Source organism: Xyrauchen texanus, chromosome 33 (assembly GCF_025860055.1).
Source record: "Xyrauchen texanus isolate HMW12.3.18 chromosome 33, RBS_HiC_50CHRs, whole genome shotgun sequence".
NCBI classification, from domain to species: domain Eukaryota; kingdom Metazoa; phylum Chordata; class Actinopteri; order Cypriniformes; family Catostomidae; genus Xyrauchen; species Xyrauchen texanus.
This window is the reverse complement of record NC_068308.1, coordinates 19590812-19607578: the sequence shown is the minus strand read 5'-3', so window position 1 is coordinate 19607578 and position 16767 is coordinate 19590812. Positions and strand designations below refer to the sequence as shown.

Below are 16767 nucleotides of genomic sequence, written 5' to 3'. Positions count from 1 at the left end.
CTGTTCACGATCAGCAAACCACTGTCTAATGAGTTTTATGAGAGGTGAAGCAGGTGAGAAACGGTTAGTTGTTTTGATGTATAGTTTTCTTAATTCTTCGCGTTCAAACTGTTGCCCTGGATTCCTCGTTGCCTTAAGTCATACTTTAACAATGATACTGGTGCAAGAGATTTTCTTCAAATCGTTGCTTATATGCTTGCCGCAAATGAATGAGCCCTAGACTCCCAGTAACATTAAAGGCAGCGAGGTGGTAAATATTATCTGCTGGAAATATTTCAGTTCCTCTTAAACGTATATTTTCAGTCAACTTTTGAACCCAGCTGTGGACGACAAGACCTGACCAAACTTTATATGACCCTACACCTTCATTGAAGAGGAGCACAAATGCCTAACCGATGTGTTGCCTATGGTTGTGGAAAGTTGAGCGGGCAGAATGTGTCCATGTTCAGATTTCCCAAGGACCCAGAGGAGTTTCGCAAATGGCAGAAGCAGGTTCAAAGGACCCGCAGGAATTGGGTTGCCAGGACTTTCTCCCATTTATGCTCTGAACATTTTAGTAAGGACTGCTTTGAGCCTAAATCTCTTGCTAATGCAAAGGCTACGGGATTCAAAGGGCTAAGACTGAAGGAGGGCGCTGTCCCGACGATTTTCCTCCGCCCGCCGTGCAATAATTGTGGCGGTGCATCCTGTTCCATATGTATCCCAAAGGGAAAGAGACACAGTGTGACCACTGAACCTAAAGAGTTTGAATCAGTGAGTATCTGATGCCTTTTATTACATAGTCTTTAAAAAAAAACGAAGAGGAGTCACTAGGTTGTATGTATTTGTGAATAAGTTGAATGTATAACATAATTATAATACATATACATTGGGGAAGTTATCATCATTTCATCCATAAAAGTTTGGACCCTGCATTTATAGGTATAGTTCACCTAAAAATTGAAATGCTAATTTACGAACTCTTAAAGGAATATTCCGGATTCAATACAAGTTGAGCTCATCTTCCATTGTAAGTGCCTCACTGTAACCTTGATTTTTGCCCCTTTTTGTTTTTTTTTTTAAGAAAAGGTGGAACAGAGCTAAATACATTTTTGTCACAAATTCTCTCAATTGAGCTTAACTTGTATTGAACCCGGACCATTCCTTTAAGAAATCCCAGATGTGAATGACTTTCTATCTTCTGCTGAACATAAACAAAGATTTTTATAAGAATATTTCAACTCTGTAGGTCCATACATTGCAAGTGAATGGTGACCAAAACATTTAAGCTCCTCACATAAAGGCAACATAAAAGTAATCCGTACAACTCCAGTGGTGTAATCTCTTATGAAGCTATCTAATTGGTTTCGGGTTGGAACATTGCAGTCTTAAGTACTATAATAAGTTTAAACTCGATTACACTTCCTACAGCTTGATACATGGACAGAGCGCTAGATGGCGCTTGGAAGTGTAATCGAGCTTAAAATGAAGTCAAGATTTAAAGTGAAAAAGGAGTTAAATTTTGGTCCGTTCTCACCCTAACCCGATTGGATCGCTTCAGAAGACATGGATTAAACCACTGGAGTCTAATTGATTACTTTTACATTGCCTTTATGTGCTTTTTGAAGCTTCAAAGGCTTGATCAACAGAGCTGAAATATTCTTCTAAAAATCTTTGTTTGTGTTCAGCAGAAAAAAGTCATTCATATTTGGGATGACATGAGGGTGAGTAAATGAGGAGATCATTTATATTTTGTGTGAACTATTCATTTGAAGCATTGCTTTGCTTGTTTGATGTATAAATAACATTACTCTTCCTAAAGGATGAACGGGAAGTTAACTCTAGGAATGTCAACTCGGACACATGGGTGCAGAGAGAGGGAGAAGACGAGGTACTTGATGAAGCAGATGATCATCAGCTCTATTCAGACAATAACAGTGTTAATAGTGCTGGGGCTTATTCTCTCTGGGCAGACAATAATGGCATAGGTGAATTCAGGAGTTCTTGTACTAATGAGCATGGATAATTACATGCAGCACATTTCACAAATAACCCACGATAAAAGTTGTGTATTACCTCTTTGTCATGTTACCTAAACTCCACTCAATTTCCTGTGGCTGCAGTAGTGTGTGAAATGTGTGGAACCACTGGCACCAAGGACACTTTCTACTCCAAAACCAAGCGCTTTTGCAGTGCATCATGCTCTCGGTCATTCTCCTCCAACTCAAAGAAATCCTCAATTCTTGCACGGCTGCAGGTGGGGAAAAAGGGATTTTCTGTGAAGTATGTGTGACTGCCATGAGATGGCATCTTTTTCTGTAAATGAAGTTTCAAAAATAAGATACATAAGCACATACACGCATACACCAAGTGTTTGAATGTATTTTTTTCAACCATAGTTATATGTTGTTTCACCCAAAAATAAAAATTCTGTAATCATTTACTCACCCTCATGTTGTTCCAAACCCATATGACTTTCTTCCATGGAACAGAAAAGGAGATGTTATGCAAGTTCATGGGTGAACTAGCCCATTCAGAACCTATAATTATATTTTGTATGTTTTTTTACTCAGGGAAAGCCACCTATAAAGAAGTCAACAAACAAAGCCTCTCTAAAATCACTGACTGAGGCTTCTCAGTCAAAGGTTATTGAGCCACAACAGCAGAGCAGAGCATTTGGACAGGATGGTGAGAAAACACTCCACACGTACATGGGATGTCACATCTTACTGTCTTCACTACAGAGAGCATTACAAGTCTACTTTCACAGGATTATATTGATTTATTTCAGCTGTTTGAATGCTTAAGTTGTCCTATCTTCTTCCAAGCTACTGTGGCTGGATTTGACTGGGGTAGTTACCTTGAGAAATGTGGCTACCTCGCTGCTCCACTATCCTGCTTCAGACATGTGAGTGTCTTCTATCCCCCAGTGCTTTTCCCTTTAGAAATGTACCAGTGCAAGATAGTTGTGGTCGATTGAAACAATGTACCATTCCCATCATTGTAGACCTGTTGCACTGACCCCTTACTGTTGATTTGACAGGCACCACTCTGCACTCAATGGGAGGACATCTACGTGGGGTTAAAAGTGGAGGTTCTGAACACTCATACAGCCTTGCCTAGCAAGGTCTACTGGATTGCCACTGTAGTACAGCTGGCAGGTATAGTATTTATTTTTTCATATGTATGTGGAGCAAGGCCTTTCATTCTGTTTTTCAAATATTATTTTTGATTCAAACAGCATATTTGTTGTCTCTTTCTCTCAGGCTATAAGGCTCTTCTGCGCTATGAGGGTTTTGAGGAAGATGATAGCTGTGACCTTTGGTGTAACTTAGGCACAGCTGATGTTCATCCTATAGGGTGGTGTGCAGTGAATAGCAAGCTCCTTGTCCCCCCTCAAGGTGACTGTTGGCTCCATAGACACTAATTTGTATACTCCAAAAGATTGGGTAGATATCACTGATGGTATAAAGGGAAGGAGACGGACCGCTTGTAGAAAATAAATAGGAGAAATCATATGGCGGCTCTAGGAATTAAAGTCTAGGAATTAAAGTCACACCTTTTAGTTAAGCTACAAGTAAAGCTCAGTCAACAGCATTTGTGGCATAATGTTGACTACCACAAAATCTAATTTTAACTTTTTTAACCCAGATATTTTTTTTAAATCTGGGTTACACACATATAGAAGCAAAAACACATCTCACATCACTCACATCTATGGCCAGTTTTGAGTTTCCAATTCACCTGCATGTTTATGGACTGGGGGGAAACTGGAGCACCCGGAGGAAACCCACACCAACATGGGGAGAACATGCAAACTCCACACAGAAAGGCCCATGGTCATCCAGGGCAACAGTGTCAACCACTGGGCCACCATATCGCCCTGGTGAAAACATCAAAACTCCTTGGTTCTTGTCCATCTCATGACCAAACATCATGACGCTAGAACCAATGTGTGAACTATTCCTTTAATGCTGTTGAACACTCTCTTTTTCTACAGAGGTTCACCAGAAGATTAAAGACTGGAAATCTTACCTGATGGAGAAACTGGTCGGCGCGCACACTCTTCCTGTTGACTTTCATGTCAAGGTGACAACAATGCTAAATCAATATTTCATTGGTGCCATCTGTTTTCTTTTCATATCTGTATAATGATCTCTTTTTTCCTCCTGTCTTTCTCTGTTGCAGATGGCAGACAGTATGAGGTGTCCATTTAGGCAGGGTGTTCGGGTGGAGGTGGTTGATCGTTCACAGGTGAGCCGCACCCGCTGTGCCGTGGTGGATACCATAATTGGGGGTCGACTCAGGCTGCTATATGAGGATGGAGGGTTGGGAGCCTCGGGCGAAGTGCTCTCTGATTTCTGGTGCCACATGTGGAGTTCTCTATTACACCCTGTAGGCTGGTCTGAAAGAGTGGGCCACACCATTAAAGAAACGGGTGAGATGAGACTGTTGCATCTTTGCATGGCAGCAAGCCTAGAAGCAGAAAGAGTTTACAAATATAAAGACAAGCTGTAAGAAATAAGAAAAGGAACTTTATTGATTTTGATCCACCACTATTTTTGGATCAAAGTAATTTGTGATGTAGTTATCTGTAGATATTATCATGCATGATATTTCTGACACAGATAAGAACGTCAACATGAGTAGCCATCCAGCATTTCGCAAGGTTCTTCAAGACAGTGTGCCAAATCAGTTCAAGAAGGTTAGTGCTTATTCCAATTATAAAAATGTTGTCAAATCAAATGTGAAAATATATAAACATGAAAAAAATTTCTTTGTTGTGATTTTGAGTGTAATTCTTTGCATAATTAATTTCTGTGTGCAAACAGTTAAGGACTGTTTACATGGGAGATACATTTTTTGAGGAAGGCATGAAACTTGAAGCAATTGATCCTCTGAATCTTGGAAACATCTGTGTTGCATCAGTCCGTAAAGTAGGATGTTGCCACCATTTATTGTTTATAATGAATATTGGAATGCACATTTCCTTAGCAAGTGCACTCACCTGGTATCTTTTTGTTCAGGTGCTGCTAGATGGATACATCATGGTTGGCATTGATGGTGTTGAGATTGGTGATGGTTCTGACTGGTTTTGCTACCACGCCAGTTCACATGCCATCTTACCTGTAGGATATTGTCAGAACAACAACATAATTCTCACTTTACCTCCTGGTAATGTGCTCAGCTGATTCGCTATTGCTATTCAAATAGATATGTAATCTAAAGCTTTTCTTTTTGGCTGTTTCAAGCAATGATTCCCTCCCTTCTCACCAGGTTATGTTCAAGAATCATTCACATGGCCAAAGTATTTAGAGGAAATGGAGGCTGTGGCTGCTCCACGGAGACTTTTCAACACAGTAACATATTCATTTCTCCATATTGTGTCAATGCGTTTGGCAGGTGTGTACCATTTAGTGTGGCTTTACATTGTCATCCATTTTCCATAGGATGCTGTGGGCCATGGCTTTGCCGCAGGTATGAAAATAGAGGCAGTGGACCTTATGGAGCCAAGGCTGGTGTGTGTGGCCACTGTTAGGCGTTGTGTAGGCCGGCTTCTCCTTCTGCACTTTGATGGCTGGGAGCCGGAGTTTGATCAGTGGGTGGACTGTCAGTCCCCTGAAATTTACCCAGTGGGCTGGTGTGAAATCACTGCCTACCAGCTGCAACCACCCATTGGCCCAGGTAGAGGAAAATAATAAGAAAGCTTCTTTTCAATTTTGGCCATGGAGAGACAATTTCAGATTATCTCATTGTAAACTTCATGCTATTCATGTTGTATTTTGCTGTCTGTATAGAACCACCTCAGGGTCAGGAACGCACCAACTTAAGCAAAAAGCAAAAACCTTATATGGGGAAAAGGAGTAAGTTTCATTCTTTATTATTTATTATTATTATTCTTTACATTCAAAGCACTCCATTTTGAACTATAAATGATTAAAGTACAAATGTAATTCCATCCATAACATTTAACTTGAATAGTTTTGTATTGTGTCTCATTTCCTCCCAACACAATCTTTCTCTTATGATTAATTTTTTATTTTTTTTTTACTCTAGGGCGAAGATTTATAAAGAAAACACGAGCATTAAAACACATCTAAAACCCAGCTCCCTCATCCGACTGAGAATTCAGAGACAAATCAATCAAAAGAGGCACTAGCCCCCCCTGTCACACCCACCACTGTACAAATCAAGACTGAACCAGTGGAAGAATGTATGTATTAATAAAAATAAGTTGTCACTTTTTGGAAGATTTTTTTATTAAAATTTTGTATTTGTAAATACAGCATTTTTTAAAATGTATTTTAGCTTTATGCAGTTCATATTTGGTTTCCCTGTCTCTTTACCTCAGTTATTGCAGTAAAAGTGAAGGTGGAGGACATGGAAAGCCCAATACTACCCAGCGTACAAAGCAAAGAAAGCAACAACTTGGAGGCCTTTTCGACCTTCAAACAGGAGGACATCTCCATTTAAACCATCGCCTATATCGATGAAAGTTCTTCATCACTACTCTCTAGTTATATAAAAAACAAAATTGTAGGCTAAAGTGTAAAGCTGACTGTCTATTGTGATGTGTTTTTTACTATTAAACACTGGTAGTTAGTTTATTAACCATTAGTTATTAATTTCTTTAACACTGGTAGTTATTCATTTATCCAACTGTAGTGTAAATAAAAGGAACCATTGAGGGAACATATATATTGCCTTGGAATGGTATATTATGTTTATTTCTTCATTTTGTTTTAAATAGTATTCATTTTTTCCACATTACTGAAATCTTGCAATCCTGCATTAAAATGATTTACATTCATATTTTGTGATTATTTTTTTTGCACTGACAACACCATGTATGTTTTGTATTTATTCAAACAATACAAATATTTATGAAAACAAAACAACTTATAACACAAAGTTTATCAACTGCAAATAGATGAAAGCTGTGTTTAAAATATAAGTGTCAAGGTTGCATTTACCTAAATCAGTAACAGCAATGCAATAAATGCAGTAATATTAGGTTCACACAGACTTGCTTTTCTTGGTGGAAGTTTTCTGTACTGTGTGAGGTTTTGCAATTTTGCGTGGTTTGTCTTTGGCTTTAACTATTTTAATGACTTTTGGAGGACTGATTAAAGCAGATTCGGGTTTTGTGGTCCTGGTTGGTTTGAAGATTTTAGGGTCCTGAGTAGGAGGATTTTCCCCTGGGCAGCTCTTAAAGACATGGATATTTTTGACCCTTTGACCTCTGAGTTCTGGTGGGTGGCCACAGGTAGCTCTGACCTTCAGATTCACCTTCTCAATCCACCTAGTGGCAGGAAGAATATGCATGTGTATGAAGGGTCATATATAGTATATTTTAGTATCCATAGCCTCTGCACCATAATCAAAAAAAGACTACTGGCACAGGAAGATTACATATGAAACAAATGTAGTTACTTGATCGATGTCCATTCAAGAAGGTTTATTGACTCACCTACGAAGTGGCAACAATGGGCAATCACAGAACAGGGGATTTTCTGCCAAGTTTATAACCTCAAGGCCTGTGAGTGGATTCAAGTCGGGCAGTTCCTCGAGCTGGTTCCCTTCAAGAAACAGACTCCGCAGACCAGACCCCAGTCCAGCTAGGGAATCCTTGGACATCTTGAAAAGGAAAGAGATGGAGGAGGAATTTAAAAATTGGTTTGGAATTTTTGTAATAATAATTATAATAATTCCTTACATTTATATAGCACTTTTCTAGGCACTCAAAGTGCTTTACATAGCATAGGGGAATCTCCTCAACCACCTCCAGTATGCATTGCATTGTATTGTAGCATTAGAGGGTTTTCTTTAGGTTCTCACCTTTTCTAAGCCCATATGATCAAGGTAAAGATGTTTAAGTGTGGTAGCAATTGGCTGAAATAACTCTGCTCCAATCCAGCGAATAGGATTACGGGAGAGATTAAGCTCTGCCAGGCTGTTGGCTTTAGAAAGGGCCTCACTTGGCACCTCCTTTAGTTTATTGCTGCCTAGATCTAGAGTATCCAAGTCAGGTGCAGGATCAAAGGCCCTGGGGGAAATGGTTGTGATGGCATTTGAAGTGAGATAGAGTCCCCTAAGTTTCTCGGAACCTGTCAGAAGCCCTGCTTCCAGCTTCGTGATAGCATTGTTCTCCATGTGTAGAGCCAGCAAACCAGTCAACAGCTTGAATGCTCCTTTAGGGAACTGGGTGAATCGATTCTTCTCCAGGTGGAGATAAGTGAGTTTGGGCAACCCCTTAAATACCTCAGGACTCAATGAGGTGAGATCATTTTCTGAGAGGTAGAGGTAAACCAGACTCTTCATACCATTGAAAGCCCCGTTCTCTACCTCATGGATCTTGCAACGCTGCAAATGAAGGGAAAGCACTTCTGCAACACCAGGGAAACTATTCGCAGGGATGTAGTGGAAATGGTTGCCTCGCAAGTCCAGCAAGCGTGTATTTGGTGAAAAACCACGAGGGATTTTGGAGTGGCCTTTGTTTTCACAAGTTGAGTGGTGGTTCTCAGCCTGCAAAATGTTCATAATCTAAGGTTAACATTTCAGTCACTTCAAAAGACATTTTGCATAAACCCAAGTAAGTTTTCACTTACCTTACATTCACAGTTGGCTGGGCATTTTACTTTATCTGGGGATGGGGTTGTGAGCAATGTGGGTAGTTTTCTCAGCTCCTCCAGCTCAGCCTTCAACATGGCCTCCTGGCTCTGACAGCGCAAATCAACTGGCTGTACTGCCTCTAAATCCTCACCAGACAGATGTGGCGGACCTCCACACATGCCGCCCAGGCGGATGCGCTCCCATATCGCCCACTCACGCAGAGGCCGCATGTAGCAACTGCAGTAGATGGGGTTGCCTGCCAGATTGAGGCGAGATAACTTGGGAGAGCCAGGGGCCATTGGCTGAAGGACACGCAGCTGGTTATGGCTAAGGTCCAGATGGGCAAGACGAGGTGAGAGCAGGATAGCTGCATTTGAAAAATCCTGCAGGGAGTTGTGATCCAGAAACAGATGAGTGAGCTTGGGCATGGATACAGAATCCTCTCCAAGGTAGGTCATGGGGTTATAGCTTAATTCTAAGCGAGTTACTTCTGGAAGTCTGAGGAAAAGGAAAGAAAGAAAGCAAAAAAAAAAAAGCTTGGTCCTCCTCAAACAAACACTTGACTAAAAGGTCTCTACTTTCTAAAGGCATAAGTGTTAGCAACTGTTAGTAAGACATTTGTAGATAGATTTCACCTAAAGGTGTAACTCTGTGGCACTACCAAGACATTCCTGCTTGTTTGAGCTGCCCGTCCAGCACAACACAGTAACATGGGCTCTCAACTAATGTTGTGGCTTTGGGATGGGACTATATGTTTATATGGCTAATGGAAGACCGAGGGAATTTTCTAGAATGTTTGAAGGCTGACTATTTTTGCAAATTTGTCTGTTATGCTAGTGTCACAGAAATTACACTTCACCTTTAATAGAATGAAATACTGAATGTTAATTCAAGCGTACCGTGTCATTGTCTCAGTGGGAAAAAACTGCAGTTCATTATTGTCCAGGCTCAAGCGGGTAAGAGTAAAGAGGCTAGCAAAAGCCTCTGTTGCCAGATAATTGATGGAATTGTGACTGAGGCGTAACCATTTGATGTTCTGCAAACCCTGGAATGCCAAGTTAGGTATGTACACCAACTGGTTGTGTGTGAGGGAGAGTAGGTTGAGAAAGCCAAGCTGTGAAAAAGCTCCAGGCTGGATCTCCTCCACCCTATTCCGGTCAATAAGTAGCTGCTTCAGGGACGAAAGGCCATCAAATGACTCCTGGATTAAGTGTAAAGAAAGAGAATTATCAGATGCATCATAATTTCTTTGAATGAAAGCTTGAAGGTGAATAAGAACCATTTTCCAGGTTACATCTATATAGACCAACCCACTGTGCCTTGCTTCTCACCTGGTAGAGAATCTCAATGTTGTTGTTGGCCAGGTTGAGTAAGACCAGACGGCCAAGTTTGCGGAAGGCTCCTTCCCGCACTTTTCGGATGTTGCTGTTCTGTAGGGACAGGTGGGTGAGGTAAGGTGTGTGTGAGAATGCCCCAGAAGGTAGCTCCTGCATGTCATTTCCTCTCAGGTCCAGTTTCACTGTTATCTTGAAGATATACAGAGCAGACCATATAAGCAGTGCAAATATAGTATTATCTATAAAAATAGGCAAACGTTGCAGGGAAAATGTAGACAAAGTGATCAGGGTACTGCACAAATTACCTCATCAATGGTAGTTGGCACCTCAGTAAGATTCTTGTTAACGCACGCAACTGTGAGCTGGATGTTGTCACAGATGCAGAACTTTGGGCATTTGCCTGGCTGCACTGTATGGAACCTCAGGGCAAGCAACATTAGAACTGGCAGTGTGGGAAGGCTAATCATTTTGGTCCGCCTGTGTAAAATGAGGAGAATAACTCACACCCAAATCAGGTAACAACTTTATTTACTTTAAGACTTTTAAGATTACTCTAAGAAAAATCTTAGTATACCTGCTTCAAACCATACAAGTTTATTGTGCCAGTGCTGTGTGACATGAGTGGGATTTAGTGGGTTGAGCTCTGTTGGTATGTTTAAACTGGCTGAATTAAGAAAGTTCCAATAATTTATGGTTGAATGCAACTCCTTACTGCCTCAAAACTAAATGCCAAAACAAGCACTTGAGGAGCAAACCCCAATGTTATATCGGAAAATAGGAAAACTAGGTTACATTTGTCCAAATGCCTAATCTTGGGTCTGATAATCATATTTGGCTAAAACAACAACAAAATTAACAAGAAATAAAACATTTCTGCAATAAAAAAAATCCTTCCTTTTTAAGGTTACAGTGAGGCACTTACAATGGAAGTGAATAGGGCCAAATTTTCGAGTGTCTAAAGGCAGAACCGTGAAGTTTATAATTTTATAAAAGTGCTTACAATAATTCTTCTGTTAAAACTCATGTATTATTTGAGCTGTAAATTTGTTTAAATCATAATTTGTACAGTCGTTTTAGGGTTTGACTACATGCTTATGAAGAATGTACACAGAAAAGTTTAATAAGTTAATCTATCACACTAAAATCATGTTAAAATACATATTGTTTATGTCTTGTGGCTATACTTTTAAAATAGTATTTTAACATTTACAGATTGACCCCATTCACTTCCATGATAAGTGCCTTAGTGTAACCCATATTTTTAAAATGTTTTACTTGTATTTACACCCAGAATATTCCTTTAAGAAGGAAATAGTTCTGTTGTTAGATTCTTTCTTTTAGATTAAAGGGATTTTCCGGGATCAAAACAAGTTAAGCTCAATCGACAGCATTTGTGACAATGTTGATTACCACAAAAATACATTTGGCTTGTCTGTGCTTTTCAGTGCCTCACACTTTAACCTTGATTTTTGCAAGGATTTTTAAGAAAAAGACGGACGAGTCTAAATAAATTTTTTTTGGTATTCAACATTATGCCACAAATGCTGTCAACTGAACTTAACTTGTATTGAAGCAGGAATATCCCTTTAAAACACACAGGGTTGGGAGGGTTACTTTTGAAATGTATTCCACTACAGATTACAGAATACATACTGTCAAATGTCATTTGTAACATATTCTGTTAGATTACTCAAGGCCAGTAACATGTTTTAAATACTTTGGATTACTTCTTCAGCACTGGAAGATTTTTTCACTTGATTTGACTATAAAAATCTGCCAGTACAGTGAGTCAAAATACATATATTAAAAATACATTCTCTGAAAAACCTAAATATCTTATGCAGTGCTGTTTCTAGATAAATCAAATTGATCTTGTTTTAAGGATTTTTAGATATTTTTACAGCAAAACAACAAAAATATTGTTTTTGCCTTAATATCAAAGGTCTTACGAGAAAAAGAATTATGATCCAACATAAATTTTCCTGATAAAAACTATGATCGTGCGTGCCTGGTAACATGAGCATGTACAGTAAAATGGTTAGAAATAGCATTTTAGCTTAGAGTAAAGTTGACAATTTACACGAGGTTTATTTCTATTTCTTCTGCTCCAAACTTACTTCTCTGTCTGCTCGTATGAATGTAACACATCATAAGAAAGTGTTTCACCGCTGTTCAAATGTACGGTGGCCCAGTAGTGCACAACACAACGAAATTCAAAAAGCAAACATAAGTTCACAACACAACGGAAACAAGCCACAACGCAAAAAAGCCGCAACACAACGGAAACAAGCCACAATACAACGGAAACAAGCCACAACACAACGAAATAGCCACAACACAACGGAATAACCACAACACAACGGAATAGCCACAACACAACGGAAATGATCCCGACCACTAGGGGGCAGCGTCGGCACTAAAAAGCCGATATTTCACACACACACACACACACACACACACACACACACAGCGTCAAACTCGGAGGAGAGGAGAGGAAAAACACATGTGAAAACAAAGCAAAAGCAGGAAAATGAGTCGGAAGCACAGCAGCATTTGGAACCACTTTAATGATGTGGACAATGTTAAAGCACAGTGTAGAATTTGCCAAAAAAAAAATATCGCATAAAGCCGGTTCTACGCACAACCTACAGTTCGCATATGCGAACTGTGCACCCAACTGTGAAGCTAGCGGAGCTTCGAGAAACAGCTTTTTCTTTAATATGGGTTCTATTATGTTCAGATTGTATTTGTTTTGAATGTTGTTTCTATACATTAAAAAGTTCTAATGCAAATGCTTAATAGTATTATTTTTTCATAACAAATCAATGCATTTTTAAAGAAATTGTGAGACATTGCGAGTATGATTTCATTTAATAATTGAATTAGAATTGTTTTCACACCTATCATAGAGAAAACATTTTTTTTTAAAGAGCCGTTTGTGAGCCAAAAGAGCCGACTCACGAAAAAGAGCCGGATTGCCCATCACTAATCCAGACCGCCAGCGATAAAGCATGGGAGATTGAGAGCAATTTACCGTTTCCGGAGACCACCTGTCCCCCTAGTGGTCGAGAGCATTTTCGTTGTGTTGTGGCAATTGTTTCCGTTGTGTTGCGGCTTTTTTGCGTTGTGTTGTGGCTTGTTTCCGTTGTGTTGTGAACTTATGTTTGCTTTTTGAATTTCGTTGTGTTGTGCACTACTGGGCCACCGTACTAATGCAATTTGGGTCATATAATTCATGTGTAGAAATGTTTTCCATCCGAAAGGACTAAATATTAAATTAAACCATTGACAATAAAATACAAAGTAATCTCTTCAATTATCAAAATACTTTTTGAATGTAACTGTATTCTAATTACCAATTATTTAAATTGTAACTGTAGTGGAATCCAGTTACTTATATTTTGTATTTTAAATAAGTAATCCCGTTACATGTATTTCGTCACTCCCCACACCGGAAACACAGAATAAGTGGATTTGAAGCCACTCTTCCCAAAGTTTATGCATAGCAACTGAGATTTTTAAAGAACTCGTCTGAAATAAACGTTCAACAATAAATTCCAAAAGAGCAACACATAATGTTTAATTTTCCATACCTTATTACCAAGAATGACTGAATTCTCTCACGCTTCTGCGGCGGCGTGAAGCATTAATATCCGTAAAATGAAGTTGGACGTTAAGAGAGGACTAAGGATTAACTCAGTCGCTTAGTTTTATATATAAAAAGAACCAATGTAGAAAAAACTATAAAAAATAAAATTCTTTGAGGGGTAAAACTCAAACTTAAGAGTACCGAGACTGGAGCATACGCAAAAAGTACTTTCCAAATGTGAAATATGCTTGTTGGAGTCCCATGTGGCAGGTTAACTTCAGTTCTGCTGGTACACAAAGACGCGCACTGTTCTGTTCTCAGTCTGCCCACCAGTCAAATAAACAAACAAGTGGAGGACAGAAGCTTCCCTTCAAGTGGCTCAAAGCCTAAATCACTTTTATAATCTTTATCACTCGTCTTAATCCATATAAAAAGATATCGAAAAAATAAACCAGATTCGCTTGATGTGTTGGGTGAGGTCCTCGAGGTAAACTCGCTTTGACCACTTAAGCGTTGCGTAAAAGCGCATTGAAGTGAACAGCTGACCTACAGGAATTTAAAGCGATAAAATATCTTTGGCTCAATGCAAAAAACGGCTTTAATTTGTACATACGTTTTGTGTGGACATTTGGGTCAAATAATGGCGAACACTAATAAAACACAGCCAGAGTCTTTCTCCAATGAAAATAACTGTTTAATATCAACAAAGTGGAATGCTGCAAACAGAACAAACACAGAGTGTATTCAAAATACTACTCATGTTTTTACCAGTGAACTGTTTCTTCACTTTAGTCAAAAAGAGTCCAGAAACACTTTACAATAATGTTACATTAGTTAACATGAACTTACAATGAACAATAATTATATGGCATTTACTAATCATAATGTTATTTCAACATAATTATTTTTTTTAAATCAAGTTGTTAATGTTATCACTCTTAATGCACTATGAACAAACAATGAACAAATTAGAAGAAATATTTCTAAAAAGAGATAAAAGAACAACACAACACTCTTATTCAATGCTACTCTAATTTTCTACAGTTTGTAAGGAAATGCAGCTTGAGTTAATCATTATGAAGCACTAGTCTTCACTGTACTTTGCACAGAATGAACGTTTACTTTGAGTTTTGCATACCAAAATGGATCCAGAATGAACTGATTTAAGATAAACTAGATAATAGTTTAGAGTGTCCCATGTAGCCCATCAAGTTTAGTAATTGTCCCGTTTCTTTGACCCTTATGAAGTAATTTCAGTGGCTTGAGAATTAAGCAGTGGTCCTTTTCGTCAACGTGCTCTTGAGGGTGTCTCTGGCAGTGAAACAGGATTATAAGACTTTGCCATTTCTGGAAAACAAACAGACACAACTCAGATTTGTAACATCTTTATGATATAGATGGTCACTAAACTTTTGCTCCTAGAACAGGCATTGACCGCGACACAAATTCTTCCAGAACACAAGCCTGATCTACTGGGAAGAACTCATGTGAACTACGTACTCACGAGAAAGCAAGTGTCCAGGCAGCACAGATCTTCACTCTAGAAAAGAAACAAACAGTAATGAACTACTGAAAAATACTGAAATGGACAAAAATGCAAGATTAAACTAAACAACACGTCAGTTAACTGTGGTACCTTTAAAAGTCCCAGATTCACCATCAGTCAGGAGATAAAGCTATATGATTGAGGGTGGGATTTGGAAAACACTTTCTTCAATCAGGCAACTGTGCAACATGAAGAATGTCTGATTTTAATGACAGTGAAACTCAACATTTGCAATAGTTAAAAAATGATTATATGTTTACTATGTTAAGCATACCAGCAGGGGCAAAAATTTCATCAAAATGTTGGGGGGGACAATAAACATAACAATTCTCAAGAGCAATTTTTGAAGGGGACACCAAGGTTTTTTTTGTTGTTGCCCTGTTTGCATTTGTATTATTTTATTAAACAATTATTTTAAGAATATATCATTATATTATTTACAATACACATATTTTAATTATATTTTAGGGGGGACAACCCTCAGATGGGGGGGTCCTGACCCCCCCGTGATTTCCGCCTATGCATACCAGTACTCTCAAAAAAAGCTTGATTTACTTCTGGATCATCTTCATATACTGATGTAATCTTAAGAAAAACTTCTGCCAGTTTATTAACGTCAACCTAAAAAAACAAATCATATATTTTTAGAGATTTAAAAACTACATGGCATATTCTGCAGATACAGTCAGATCCATAAATATTGGGACATCGACACAATTCTAATCTTTTTGGCTCTATGCACCACCACAATGGATTTGAAATGAAACTAACAAAATGTGCTTTAACTGCAGACTTTCAGCTTTAATTTGAGGGTATTTACATCCAAATCAGGTGAACGGTGTAGGAATTACAACAGTTTGTATATGTGCCTCCCACTTTTTAAGGGACCAAAAGTAATGGGACAGATTAATAAATCAAACTTTCACTTTTTAATACTTGGTTGCAAATCCTTTGCAGTCAATTACAGCCTGAAGTCTGGAATGCATAGACATCACCAGACGCTGGGTTTCATCCCTGGTGATGCTCTGCCAGGCCTCTACTGCAACTGTCTTCAGTTCCTGCTTGTTCTTGGGGCATTTTCCCTTCAGATTTGTCTTCAGCAAGTGAAATGCATGCTCAATCAGATTCAGGTCAGGTGATTGACTTGGCCATTGCACAACATTCCACTTCTTTCCCTTAAACTCTTCGGTTGCTTTCGCAGTATGCTTCGGGTCATTGTCCATCTGTACTGTGAAGCGCCATCCAATGAGTTCTGAAGCATTTGGTTGAATATGAGCAGATAATATTGCCCGAAACACTTCAGAATTCATCCTGCTGCTTTTGTCAGCAGTCACATCATCAATAAATACAAGAGAACCAGTTCCATTGGCAGCCATACATGCCCACGCCATGACACTACCACCACCATGCTTCACTGATGAGGTGGTATGCTTTGGATCATGAGCAGTTCCTTTCCTTCTCCATACTCTTCTCTTCCCATCACTCTGGTACAAGTTGATCTTTGTCTCATCTGTCCATAGGATGTTGTTCCAGAACTGTGAAGGCTTTTTTAGATGTTGTTTGGCAAACTCTAATCTGGCCTTCCTGTTTTTGAGGCTCACCAATGGTTTACATCTTGTGGTGAACCCTCTGTATTCACTCTGGTGAAGTCTTTTAATTGTTGACTTTGACACACATACACCTACCTCCTGGAGAGTGTTCTT

At 39.0% G+C, this 16767-nt stretch overlaps 2 protein-coding genes across 2 annotated transcripts; one reads left to right on the top strand and one right to left on the bottom strand.

The window, feature by feature from the left end:
* The first annotated feature begins 45 nt into the window (after positions 1 to 45).
* On the top strand, positions 46 to 6453 carry LOC127626616 (lethal(3)malignant brain tumor-like protein 2). Its single transcript, XM_052102541.1, is given in 18 exon segments — positions 46 to 753; positions 1802 to 1967; positions 2103 to 2236; positions 2553 to 2667; positions 2808 to 2887; positions 3023 to 3140; positions 3246 to 3380; positions 3980 to 4068; positions 4168 to 4417; positions 4608 to 4684; positions 4812 to 4916; positions 5007 to 5154; positions 5257 to 5339; positions 5430 to 5664; positions 5778 to 5843; positions 6037 to 6071; positions 6073 to 6193; positions 6332 to 6453. Coding segments are annotated over 18 exon segments (2448 nt in total). The 5' UTR covers positions 46 to 384.
* A 531-nt stretch (positions 6454 to 6984) lies between these two features.
* LOC127626618 (chondroadherin-like protein) lies at positions 6985 to 14023 on the bottom strand. Its single transcript, XM_052102543.1, has 8 exons — positions 13523 to 14023; positions 10235 to 10406; positions 9924 to 10118; positions 9492 to 9793; positions 8589 to 9090; positions 7819 to 8505; positions 7451 to 7617; positions 6985 to 7282 (listed from the first exon to the last, which is right to left on the bottom strand). Exons 2-8 carry the CDS (start codon positions 10394 to 10396, stop codon positions 6997 to 6999), a joined length of 2301 nt encoding a protein of 766 aa, XP_051958503.1. The 5' UTR covers positions 10397 to 10406; positions 13523 to 14023; the 3' UTR covers positions 6985 to 6996.
* Between the last annotated feature and the right edge of the window lie 2744 nt (positions 14024 to 16767).